At 42.5% G+C, this 13762-nt stretch overlaps 1 protein-coding gene across 2 annotated transcripts in view; it reads right to left on the bottom strand.

Moving 5' to 3' along the window:
• The window catches only part of Cops4 (COP9 signalosome subunit 4), a 33374-nt gene extending 28983 nt beyond the window's left edge, over positions 1–4391 (bottom strand). Inside the window, exon 1 of one of the 2 annotated variants that reach the window (XM_027387613.2) lies at positions 4168–4391. In XM_027387613.2, coding sequence (XP_027243414.1) covers positions 4168–4241 — 74 coding nt within the window. In that variant the 5' untranslated portion in view covers positions 4242–4391. The remainder of the gene's footprint in view (positions 1–4167) is intronic. The other variant, XM_027387612.2, reaches the window with a different exon arrangement.
• Positions 4392–13762: the final 9371 nt, after the last annotated feature.

Genomic DNA, 13762 nt, shown 5'->3' with positions numbered 1-13762 from the left:
TTCAAAAAGTGGTCACAATTCTTTCACTCCCTGTATCTACACTCTTTTTCAATTTGACTTTGTAGCTCTTCACATCAAAAACAAAAGGTTTATTTCCCTATCCCATTCTAAACTTTTTGACCAATAGAATGTAGCAGAAATGAAATGCCAGTTCTGAGCCTGGACCTTAAGAGGCTTTGAATGTGTTATTAACTTTGGAACCCTGTTGTCACGTATTAGCCATGCAACTCGAAAAAGCAAAGCAGTGCACCTGGCCTGCATCTCAGTGTAGATAGATGGGGTATACCTGGCCTGCAGCTCAGAATATGCAAATGTCTACTAAGTGACTAGGTGACTATATTTTAGAGTGAGGAGTTCATAAACATGGACTATAAACTGGCTTGACTACTAGGTGCCTTCAAAGTTTCTTTTTGTGTGTGTAAGTATTCCTCCCCTTGCAGTCCCTCCCATTCTCAGAAGTTCTTTCTCACTTTTCCTAAATAAAGCTGTTTACTTTGAAAAAATAAAAAGTATACTTTCTGGTCAGGGAAGTGGACAAATGAACAATCAATCTAATCTATCCAAATAAAAGTAAGCTATAGCTGGTCACAGGCAGACCAATTAACTAGGCCTAACGTGGGGATAGGTGTGAGAATGTGAGCAAGCTTCCGGGAAGCCACTTAATCAAATGTTGAGGACCAAGTAGGTTAGCCAATTGTGTTAAGACAGGCTATCACAACAATTACCTTCACATGTTCCCTCTCCAGTCCCTCTTTCTCTTCTTTATATAGCCCTGACCTGGAACTCACAGAGATCAGCCTGCTCCAACCCCCAAGAGCTGGAATCCAAGGCCCCAGCTTCTAAGCTTTTCTTGAAAAGAGATTAATTTACTTTTATGTGTGTGTGTGTGGCCTGCATGTATGTCTGTGCACCACATGTGTATCTGGTGCCCTTAGAAGTCAGAAAAGTGTACCCTGGAACTGGAGTTATAAACAGTTGTGAGCCACCCTGTGAATGCTGGGAACTGAATTCAGGTCCTCTGCAAGAACAGTAAGTGTTCTTAACAGCTGAGCAATGCTCCAGTCTCCTCTCCAAAGCTTTGTAATAGGTAATAAATATATATGTTATATGAAAAGAAAAAGCAGCCAATGTATATAAAAACAAAAATGCTTTTTTATGTGGCCAATTTCTTATACCAAAATTTGATAACTGTTAATTCAATTATCAGAAAGCACTTCTAATTGAGTTTTTAGCAAGAAAAGCAATATAGTCTGGTTAGTTAAAAGTGAGCTTTTAAGACAAACATGGGTTCAAATAGAAGTTATGTTACGTCCCCTTCTAGCCATTTACTCATTAACCAACATTTCTTGAACAATACACTGTATGGGAACACAGAGGGCTTCAGTATTAGATATCTTTTGTTTCGCAGTTCCCAATATAAAAACCTTAAATAAACACATGGCATAGGTGCTTCATAAAGTTATGTGGCTGGCAGAACTGTTTTGTTACAGGGGTAAACATCCTAACATTCTTACCCAGATAGTACTGGGCAAACATCCAGAGACAAGGCCAGAAAGCAGCACTGAGGGAGGGCTGGAGAGATGGCTCAGTGGTCAAGGGTGCTGCTCTTCCAGGGACCTGAATCCAATTCCCAGCACCCAGGTCAGAGGGCTCCCGGTGACTCCCTCTTTTGGCACCCATGGGCACCTGCACACAGATGGTACTCACACTCACACATACATAAAAATTAAAAATAATCAACTAAATCCTAAGACAAGAAAGAAAGCAGGTGTTGGTGGTATACACCTCTAATCCCAGCACTCGAGAGGTAGAGGCAGGCAGATCTCTGTGAGTTCGAGGCCAGCCTGGTCTCCAGAACAAGTGCCAGGATAGGCTCCAAAGCTACATAGAGAAACTGTCTCGAAAAACCAAAAAAAAAAAAAAAAAGAAAAAGAAAGAAAAGAAAGTGATACTGAGGGAGGAGCTAGCTAGTACTACATGGGCTACCATTTATCAATCCAATCATTTCATTTGCTCTGAATAATAAACTCACATGGTAAACTGCCACAAGAATAGTTTCCAATGACTCCTTTGCAATATCACTTTGCTACTAAAAAGTTAGTGGTACATTCCATTTCCTTTCCCCCTGAATCACTTGCTTTCACCAGTATTACAGAGTCAATGGAAGACTTCTCAGGCTAGCCTTAAGCCTTTCAGCTTTCATTCTCACTCAGGTAGAACACTCTAATGGAGAAGCCCAGAAGAAAGCCAAAGCTACACTATGAAACTAGAATAAAAGACCCAGCCAACAGCCAGATACTGACATGAGCCCAGCCCTAACTGAACTGCTAGCCAAATTAATCTGTTTAATTGAACCAGGCAAGACCAGGAAGACAGCCCAGGTGACACAAAGAATCCTGGGGAGAAAAGTATGCTTACACCACTAAACTGTACGTTTATTAAGCAGCAACAGACAAAGAAACAACCCACTGGAGACATACTACTGCTCATCTCCAATTCAAAGCTAAAGAAGTTAAGGAGTAAGCCAAAGTTCCAGAATGCTTCCCAGTTCAAAGAGCTACAGCTTATCTGACAACTAATGGCCTTACATTTTCTGAAATACATAAGCTAGTTTTACTTTCATCCAAACCAATAAAAAGTATTAATACATGCAAAAAAGACTAAACAATGAAGACATAGTCAACTACTTCCAAATCCTGGAATAAGTCAGTATATATTTACCGACTGCTTAATAGTAACAATTCTATGGCGTTTTCTATATACCAGGGACAGAACTCAGATATTTAGTGTGATAAGTACACAGACACACACTCATCTTGAAATCAGGTAAGACTAAGTCTCACAATCACACTACCACTTTTTTTTTAAGCAGAAAAAGGAAGCATAAAGTAGTTAAGGCTGGGGTATAACTAAATTTACCAGCAAAAAAGCAGCACAGCTGCCATACAACATCTACACAACATCAATGTGCAGGCTTGAGCAAGAGTGTTCAACAGTTAGATCAACGTGCTCTCAGCTGCCAGCATGTAAAATCAATTGGAGGCCTACTTTCAGCATAAAGAGCTAGGTGTGGGGGGTGCATGCCCTTAATCCCAGGAGTCCAGAGGCAGAGGCAGGCGGATCTCTTGAGTTTGAGGCCAGACTGGTCTACAGAGTGAGTTCCAGGAAAGCCAGTGCTACACAGGAAAACCTGTCTCGAAAAACAAAGACTTTCAGCAGAGAGCAAACCTATGAAATCTACAAAAAGAAAACGACTAAAACTGTTCAACAGGGGGAGCTGGAGAGATGGCTCAGTAGTTAAAGAGCACTGGCTGTTCATCCAGAGGACCTCGGTTCAATTCGCAGCTCACAACTGTCTGTAACTCCAGTTCCAGGGGATCTGATACCTTCATAAAATAATAATAAGAAAAAAATATATATATACATACATACATACATACATACATACATACATATATAACAAATTATGACTTGGAGTGGACCTAAGCATTCTAAGGTTTCTACAAAATTCCTAAACAGCCTATGGAAACATCAGTGTTCTAGAAATCCTAGATCGAGGACATTCTGCCTGTGTTCTTTTCTGCAGAGCTGGTGACAGAGACTGAGGGAGAGTATCCAGAACATAAGGACCTACACACGCTATTTAAACTTGAGAAGTTCTGGGCGACATGACAACGGCCATACTCCTCGGCCCCTGTCACCCTGGAAAGCCTTCTCTTAAAAAAAACAAACAAACAAACAAATAAAACTCTGCATCAAAGCCCAGACTATAAATTTATCTCCACCAAGGTGAGGGCGGTGGCGGCAGCAAACAGAAGTCAAACTCGGTATGTTGGGCTCTCCAGAGCCACTAACGAAGGCGGCCACCGCCGATGGAGCCGTCATCTTTCGTGCCACGCTTGCAGAAGCCAAAGGAACCCGTGGAGGACGTTACCAAGGACTTAAGACGCTGCAGTCAGCACGGGTCTCGGGGCGGTCTGGACCCCAGCACACGGTCCCTGACAGTCTTCTGCGGCTCCCAGCATTTACCGCCACAGCCTGAACCAGGCCCGCCCCCCTGAGCCCTCGGGCCTACCACCCCGGCCCCACACCCGAGAGCCCCCGGCACCTCTAGGAAGGTAAATTTGTGCCTCCCATCCCACCTCTGGACTCCTAGGAAATACTCACTTGCCCGCCAGATCTTTATGAGAGCCACTCAAATTCATGAGCTGGGCCAAATCCTGTCTCACGGCAGCCGCCATCTTTCTTCCAGCTCAGCCACGGCTGCGGGACCGCTCGCAGCCGAAAAGAAAACGAGTGTGGTCCTCCAGAGCGCAGGCAGAGGGAACCCGAGGTGCCATAGATCGCGTCTTTACGGGCTAGAGCGCCGAGTGTGGGAGCCGGAATTAGCCCCGCCCTCGGGGTTGAGCGACACCAAACTCCTCTCCTCCCGTTTGAGACCCGCCCAGGCCTCTCGAGAGACGCTGGCTCTCACGCTCCGAACTGAGATTGGCTTAAACCCTTGAAGGAGTGTACCTTGTGCAACCTCAGTAAGGGCCCGGCGCGTTAAAACTACAGCGTTTTCACTAAGTTCCGGGTCTGAGGGTCGTCGTTCTGCCCTTCTTTTTTAAGGCATCTCTAAATCACCTATGGTAAAGAATGAGCTGTCTATAGTTTTTATTTCCAATTCAAGATAGTCCAACATTGAAAACAAAGCAAAAACAAACAAACACACACACACACACACACACACACACACACAATTTAGCTAGGAGGGAATACACCACGGACAAGAAAATAATTCTCTCAGGATAAGGCACCACCATTTAGAGGTGCTGATGTCTGCGCTTCCCCACATGTGAGAAACTTAATTGCATACTTTATAATAATATCAGTGGACTGCTTTCAGCGCACCCCCCCCCCCGCAAAAAAAGGCTAGACTGCAATACCAACACTCCAAAGGTAGGAGGCAGGAGGATTCGAAGTTCAAGGCTATGTTCCTGAATTTAGCAAGTTGGTGGCCAGCTTGGACCATGAGAGAACCTATGAGAGACAAGAGTCTAGGAAATAGATTTAATGTACACACACATCCCTGTGGACTGACTATATATGTGTATTCCCTTTCTCTGTTACATCCTATATCTTTTAAAAGTATTCATCAGAACAATGTTATTTTTCAACTATTGTCCTGAAGTAACTATTAATGATACTGCCTTCACTTTACAAACCGTTATTTGAATGACAAGTTATATGGTCATCTTACTTTTAGATGAGATTACATTCATTATTTATGTATTATTTCAAAACTTTGCAAAATTACAATCAAATAGGTGCAAGACTTTGCATTCTCTTCTTTTCACAATAAATGACACATCTTGTTGTTCTATCTTTGGTGTTTTCACTTTTCGGACAATCCAGCAATGTAAGTCCAGTCCTTTGTTAGCATTATTCTTAAAGGTAATGATGGTACATTACATTTAGTCTTTATAGGATATATAAGTAGCTTTAAGAGAGTAACCAATGGTGCAATGAATAACCTTATATGTGCATGGTTTAAGATATATGCAAGTAAAATACACTCCCAAAAGTAAATCAAGGTACACACAATTTTTGCCAGATATTGCCAAATTGTACTTTACAGGAGAATTTTAGTATTTTCTTCCTTCCTTCCTTCCTTCCTTCTTTTCTCCCTTCCTTCCTTCCTCCCTTCCTTCCTTCTTTCCTTTATTTTTCTTTTGACATTTTTGAGACTGTTGGGAAAGATATTGGGGAGATGTTGGGCCACAGCCCCCACGGTGTCTCTGTGAGTTGCTTGCCAGTCAATAATCACAGGTGCATCCTGTTTTACAGTCCTGAATTACAATCCTGGCCGTACCCCACAGCATAAAAAACACAAGGTCCTACACCTGGGTTTTTTCCACCGTGCTGTAAGTGTACATAAGGCTGCTCTCTCCTTTCACTAAGACAGACACACATAGCACAAGTGGCCAGATGGCTCTGCTTTTAACGAAATCTCCAGGCTTTTGACTGATACTTGGACTTAGTCATGGAGCAGGCGCCACAAGTGGAGGTTCCATTTGACTTAGTAGTGGCATGGGAGCCACAGAGACAGGGTTTCTGTGTTCCCCTGGCTGTCCTGGAATTCCCTCTGTAGACCAGGGTGGCCTTGAACTCACTGAGACAGGATTGCAATTTCTTACGGACTTACTTACCTACAACAAATACCAAACTCAAAGCATTTTACCTTCTTGGTATTTTATAAATGGCATATTCTATCTATTGGTAAGTATATAGAACAAGGGAAACAAAATAGCAGGTATCCACACCAATTCAATCATGTTCTTTTGGCAAGAATATCTAGCATCACTGAGACTGGAAACTTGCTTTCCAATAAGGTTTGGGGGGCGCTTATGAATCCAAAGTGTGGGTCAGGTCTGTTGCCACAGGCCTCTTAAGGCCTGCCTGGAGAACTTTGGCGGGAACCTGTATGAAAATAGGAAGCTAAAAAGAAGGCTACACTTATACCTTATAGCTCAGTGGTAGAGCACTTGCCTACTATATATAAGGCCCTAGGTTAAATTCTCCGTCCAAGAGTGATGGAGAGAAAAAAATGAAGAAAGGAAGATGAGAGAGATGGACCCAGGGGATGAGAGATGGAGGGAATTGGAAGTCTCTTCTATAAACTGTCTATCTAAGTATCCTTTTGCAGTAGAATAACTTCCTTCCCTGAGGAAGAGAGTTCATCATCCCACTCAATGTTGCCAAAAAATAAATCTACAACAATTTAAAGATCTTCAGTTGGATATACTTTTTATTTTACAATCAGTCATTTTTTCAAAATAGAGTAAATGTTCCAAGTACGGGGACATAGATATATAAACTGAAAAAGGAAAGAAACAGAAAAGTGAGCCTGGCATAGTGGCTCATGCCTGTAAACCCAGCACTCAGACAGTTGAGACAAGGGGACTCGTGCAAGTTTAAGGCTATCCCAGACTAACATAGTGAATTCTATTTAAGTCTGTGCCACAGACTAAGATCCTGTCTCAAAAGTAAAAGGAAAAGTGGTTTGGCTCTTTCAAACTTAATTTCTTTGTAAGACAATATGAAAAATGTAACTTGAAAAGTTCCAAGTTACTTTAGGTTAATTTAATTTTTTGTTTGTTTTTGAGGTTTTGGGGTTTTTTGTTTTGTTTTGTTTGTGAAAGTATAAAACATTGAAGGAGCTTCATCAATGTGCTAATTGAAAAACTTTGTTTGAAAAATCTCTTTAATCTTGATATCTCTAAGGTGGAATAAATAGCTTGATGTTATATGTTACTGTGAGTCATTCCGTTTTTGAATTATAGTCTAATGTCTAGGGGCAGGAGTGGAAACTTGGTCCAAAGCAACGGCATTCTGTGATTTTATGTGACATGTTTACATCAGCTCAAAATCCAGGATGTTAAACAAAACAAAAAGCCTCTCGAGGGGCTGGAGAGATGGCTCAGTGGTTAACAGCACTTGCTTCTTTTGCAGAGAACCTGGGTTCAATTCCCAGCATTCATATGGTGACTCACAACTGCCTGTAACTCCAGTTCCAGGGGATCTAATACCATTTTCTGGCCTCCTGGAGCTCCCACACAGAAGTAGTACACATAAATTCGAACAAACAAACACACAAACACGAAATAAAAATAATAAATCTTTCAAAAGTAATTTTAAAAATACAGGTTGAAGAATTGGGCAGATGACTCAGTGTGTAAAGAGTTTAATGTACAAGGAGGTTTGGATTCCTAGCACCCATATAATAAAAGTTAGTCTGTGACAGATAGGTCCTGAGGGCTTGCTGGCTAGTCAGTCTAGCTGAAAGAGCAAGCTTCCAGTATTGTGAAAGTAAGATGGAGATGGATGTAGGAAGACTGCTGGCCTCCATGTGTGCATGCATGGATAAGTGCACGTTCACATGCTAATGTAATAGTCATAACAGTCTCACTTGCAAAGTTTCTAATTTCCTATGGAGCTTAGAAATTTCCACATGATTAATGTTTGTTCCTTACTGAGAACTCTCACCTTTTCACCTAACCAAGCCCTCTTTGGCATGTCAGATTTGCCAGTACCATTGCCCTTTGCACTCTGGGGGCATTATTAAGTAAAATAAAGATTACTTTCGTGCAGGGACAGCGATAAGAGCTGATAACCAGGACAGCTGATAACCAGGACAGCTACTAAGTGACTGGCAGAAGGGCAGCATACACATTGCTGATTCACTGAGCAAAGCAATGATTCATTTCCTAAGCAGCACTGAGAAGAATGTCTGGGGAATTTATCATAATACTCAAAACAGTGCTCAGTTTAAAACTTAGGGATTGTTTGTTTCTGGAATTTTCCATGTAACATTTTCAGACTGTAACTAACTACAGGTAATTGCAATCTCTGAAGGTAGAATCAGGAAGGCGTGGCACTAACCTTGACACTGTTGTACCTTAAACCTGCCTCCTTGGTCTTTGGGGGTCTAGTGTGTGTGGTGTAGTGGGTGTACATGGTGTTGGATGAAATTAAGAATTACTATAATTAAGTGGATGTTGAAGTTCACTGGGTCTTGAACAATTGAGGGTGGCAAACCTCAACATTACAACCCATAGATTTGGGAATCTCCAAAATCTGCTGGCTTCCAAGAGTTCTCTGGCTAACGATAGGTGTCACATCTGTTAAATAATGTTGACAATCTTAAATAATGTGACAGCCCCACCATGTTGAATGTTTTCTGTTTATTTCTATCCATTGGTTGTTCCTGGAGGAGTCTGATGAGGATGGCTGAAGCAGAAGGTATGACTTCAATCTGGGCCCGGTAGAATGGTCAGTCCCACTGTACTTTTCAGACCCATCCAGTCACTGTATGCCTTGGTGATGCTATCCCTAGGAATTTTTTGAAAGCAGATCCAGGGGTCGCACAACTGTCTGTAGCTCCAGTTTTGAGGGACCTGACATTTTCTTCTGGTCTCTGTGGGCACCAGGCAAGCATATGGTACACACAGACACATGCATACAAAACACTCATAATCATAAAATAAATCTAAAAAACAACAATGTAATAATTTGTTTCTTAGTTCAGACCTATTAACATCATCACATTAATAACATGCTCCCCACCCCGTAATTCCAGAGCAGTTAAAGTTGAGAAGCTGGATGACGTGTGAGCCCATGCCTTTACTACTGGCACTTGGGAAGCAGAAACAGACAGAGCTCTGTGAATACCAGGCCAGCCTGGTCTACATAGCAAATTCCAGGCCAGCCAGACCCTACAACACAGCGAGACAGCGAGACAGTGTTTCACAAAAAGAAAGTGGAGGGTGGAGAGAGAGATGGCTCAGTGGTGAAGAACACAGATGACCCTGGGTTCATTTCCAGGCACCTACATCAGGCAGCTGACATCTGCCTGAAACCACAGTTCTAGAGAAATGGATGCCCTCTTCTGGCCTCTGGGGGCACCACCACTGTCACACACACACAGTCACACATATGTACACATAATTAAAATTAAGTATTTTTTTTAAAAAAAAAGAGTTGAGAAGTTGAGAAGCATCCAGCATATCTTGACACCACTTGTATATGAATTCCAAAGTGCAGTTTCTCTGGCAGGAATCTACCATTTTGACAACTAGACAGGCTCTAGCCTCTCACTACTTCCCTACAGATATGCAAACGAGTCATCCTGGACTCCCCTTCGTGGTGTACCAGAACATGACTCTTGTTGTTTTTTTTTTGTTGTTGTTGTTGTTGTTTGTTTTTTCAAGACAGGGTTTCTCTGTGGCTTTTGGAGGCTGTTCTGGAACTAGCTGTTGTAGACCAGGCTGGTCTCGAACTCACAGAGATCCACCTGCCTCTGCCTCCCGAGTGCTGGGATTAAAGGTGTGTGCCACCAACGCCCAGCCAGAACATGACTCTTTATAGGAGAAAAGAATGTGTGTGTGTGTGTGTGTGTGTGTGTGTGTGTGTGTATTTGTGTGTGTGTGTGTGTGTATTTGTGTGTGTGTGTGTGTCTGTGTGTATTTGTGTGTGTGCTGTGTGTGTGTGTGCTGTGTGTGTGCTGTGTGTGTGTGTGTGTGTGTATTTGTGTGTGTGTGTGTGTGTGTGTGTGTGTGTGTGTGTGTATTTGTGTGTGTGCTGTGTGTGTGTGTGTGTGTGTGTGTATTTGTGTGTGTGCTGTGTGTGTGTGTGCTGTGTGTGTGTGGTGTTTGTGCTGCTGTGTGTGTATTTTTCTGTGTGTGTCCTGTTGTCTTTTGCACTATCCCTCTTGTTTGGGGTGGTGCTATGAGACCATTGGTTTTAGAATCATTGTGTGCTTTGTAATTAGACTCGATACAGTCGGTTCCCAAGAGGCTGCCTTTCCTTTAGGGGGATTATAACTGATACAACTGGAGTGCTAGGAATGCTCTTACTATTGTATCAGTATTTTGTCCTTTTCATAGGACAGAACTAGAAAATATGTATTTTAAAGGTGAAATAATGCATGAGTTCATACAGATACTCCCAATCATAAGCTTGTCTGGGCTACATATGTATCTTCTAATTTTCACACCCAGAGTCCCAGGTATCAAGCACATTAGGAAACCCAGATTCAGGATATCCCATAATCACTCATTATATTTGCCTCACACTAGACTTCCAACAGCCTCAGAGTAGATACTAATACTACTAGAGAAATATGATTAAGAAAAACAGTTGAGGGGGCAGTGAGATGCATCAGTAGGTAAGGGAGCTTGTTGCTAAGCCTGACGACCTGAGTTCAATTCCGGGAACACACATGGTGGAAACTGAGAACCATGGCATGTGCATGTTCTCACACATACACACATCAAATAAATAAATGGGGCTGGGGATTTGGTTGAGTGGTTCATAGCACTTGATGTTAAGAGGACCAAGGTTTGGGTCCAAGCACCCATATGGCAGCTACAAATGCCAGTAACTCCAGTCCCAGATAATCTGATGCTTTCTTCTGATCTCCACAGTCACTCTATGGTACACAAATATATATACATATAAACACCCATATACATAAAATAAAAATGAATAACTCTAAAAAGAAATTGTAAGTTGTTACATTTAAAGATATGTTACATTTGTTTGTGTTGCAGAATATTTGTTTAACTATGTAAAGATGTGTTACTGTGTCTGCCTAAGGCACATGAGTGGTCTAATAAAAAGCTGAATGGCCAATATTTAGACAGAGGAGGGATAGTATCTACAATATTTAAATTTATTTTCTATGTTTAGCTTAGTCACTATGGAAAATATTAAATAATAGCTGTTTTATCTTTACATTTAAAGTTTACATTAATTCATTTGTGGGGGTGGCACATGTATGCCACAAAACATGTGTATATGTCTGACGACAACTTGTGGACTCTAGGGGTAGAGCTTAGGTTGTCAGGTTTGGTAGTAAGCATCCCCTGCCATCCCCGTTGAGCCATTCCACCAGGCCCTACATCTCTACATATTTATCAAGTACTTTTTGTTGCTGTTTGAGACAGGGTCTCACTATGTACCCTTGGTTGTCTAGGCTGGCTTTAGACTCACAGAGATCTGCCTGCCTCTGCCTCCCAAGAGTTCTCGCATTAAAGTGTATCACCAGGCCAGGCTTAATTAAGTTCTTGATAAAGGTGCTCTTGTCATAATGGGGATGCCGCTGCCATTTTGTTGCAATACATGATGTTGCTGCTTTTAACTGTAGTTTTACTACACTGCAGGAAAAATTGTGTGTCAGTGTGTCTGTGTGTATGCGTGTGTGTGTAAGAGAGAGGGGGGTCCTCACTAATTAATACAGGCTGAGTTCTGGGTTCAAACTCTCAATGTTCTTGCCTCCAAGTAGCTAGGATATGGGTATTTGCCACCCTTCCCAGCTAAAAGCTTTATTTAGTTCTTGGTCTTATATGAATTTCATTTATTTATTCTTTTTTTTTTTTTTTTTTTTTTGAGACAGGGTTTCTCTGTGTAGCTTTGGAGCCTATCCTGGCACTCGCTCTGGAGACCAGGCTGGCCTCGAACTCACAGAGATCTGCCTGCCTCTGCCTCCCGAGTGCTGGGATTAAAGGCGTGCGCCACCAACGCCCGGCTTTCATTTATTTATTTTTAACATTTTATTTTTTAAATTATGTGTATATCTGTGTGTGTTTGTGGTTGTGCACATGAGAATGGGTGCCCTTGGAGGTTAGAAGAGGATGTTGGATTCCCTGGAGCTGGAGTTACAGGCAGATGTAAGCCACCTGACATGGATGGTGGGAGCTGAACTTGGGTCCTGTGCAAGAAAGGTACCTGGGCCTAACCATGGAGAGATTTCTCCAGTGCCTTCTAAGAATTGTAATATTCAGCATAGTTGTTGAGTATTATATGATGCATCCCTAGATACCATGCTTTTTTCCTGTACACCAGGATACTGACTAATGGAAGACTATCATTCTCCACATAGACTAAATCCTTTGGTATGGTGTGAGCTCTTTTGACTACCAGATTGCTAACATTGATAAAATTGTAATAGTCACAGTAAAATCAGAAATGTTTCCCTTAATCTTTAGGTGCTGCTTTATAGTAGTGGTATCAGAATTGTGCTAGCCTGGTGGAAGGAACTCAGAACTTTTCTATTAAGGTGTGTGTGTGTGTGTGTGTGTGTGTGTGTGTGTGTGTGTGTGTGTGTGACAGGTGAGGATTATCTCTTTATACCCCACCAAATCTGGGAACTCCATCTCTGCCCTCTTCTTCCAGAGATGTCCCACAGTACCACTAGTCATGTGACCAAGATTTCTGGCTAGTTCTCAAAGTTTCTCATAAACTAAGTTCACCATACTGATCCCTAATAAAACCCATGTGTATTCTCCAACATTCTCCCTATGCTAATTCCACACCACTGAGCTTGCTAAAGTGTTGTTATAGCCCTACATTTCAGGCCAATATCTTGTAGGTGCTTGACACCTCTTGCTTTTAGTTAGCTGTTTGAATCTTGGGAATTTATTTTTGTTTTGCAGATGGAAAAATAAACTTGTTATATAGGAACTAGTGGAGGTACCAGAATTTAAACCAGAATTTAAACTCTCACCTCCTCTGTGCTGTTCCCAGGTACTCTCACATTACCTGTGTGGTTTCCACAGTCCTTTAGCAATGCACCTCCTGCCTAACTATTGGCCATTCAGCTTTTTATTAGACCAATCGGGTGTTTTAGACAGGCAAAGTAACACAGTTCTACAGAGCTAAACAAATGCAACACAAAAGACTGCAACGCATCTTTGCACCGTCAAACATCCCACAACGTAAATGAATGTAATACATCTTGAACTATATTCCACGACTGAATACAAAGAATCCACACCGTATTAGTACAAGGTGTGTACTGTACTGCAAAGCAAAATAACAAAAAACTCTCTTTCAAAATAAGTTTAACTTTGGGTGCTCCTCCTAGGAGCTTTTTTGGCGCCCCTTGCAAAATTCAGGTCTGTCTAAACTCCGAAGAGTTTGCACTGGGGAAAGGATGTCGACTCCCGCCTCACTCAAGCGAATCACCAAGCGTGGGCGAGCTGGAAACCGCACCTACAGTGGTCTTGCCGGGTGTTCCTCGCCTTCACTTTGACAGAGGTCCCAGGGGAAGTCACGTGAGAGCCTGAGAGCGCTTCCCCCCACCTTGCGCAGTGACGCGCGTCGGGTTGCCAGGGGGCGGTGCGGTGCGCGGAAGGGGCGGGGCTAAGGCCGCCGGCGGAGGCGGGGCGACGCAGGGGCGGGAGGGGCGGAGCGGCGCAGGGGCGGGGCGCCCGGCGTA

The sequence above is a fragment of the Cricetulus griseus genome (assembly GCF_003668045.3).
Source record: "Cricetulus griseus strain 17A/GY chromosome 1 unlocalized genomic scaffold, alternate assembly CriGri-PICRH-1.0 chr1_1, whole genome shotgun sequence".
In the NCBI taxonomy this organism is placed as follows: Eukaryota; Metazoa; Chordata; class Mammalia; order Rodentia; family Cricetidae; genus Cricetulus; species Cricetulus griseus.
Note: the sequence above shows the minus strand (reverse complement) of the source record. Positions and strands in the feature narration are given on the sequence as shown.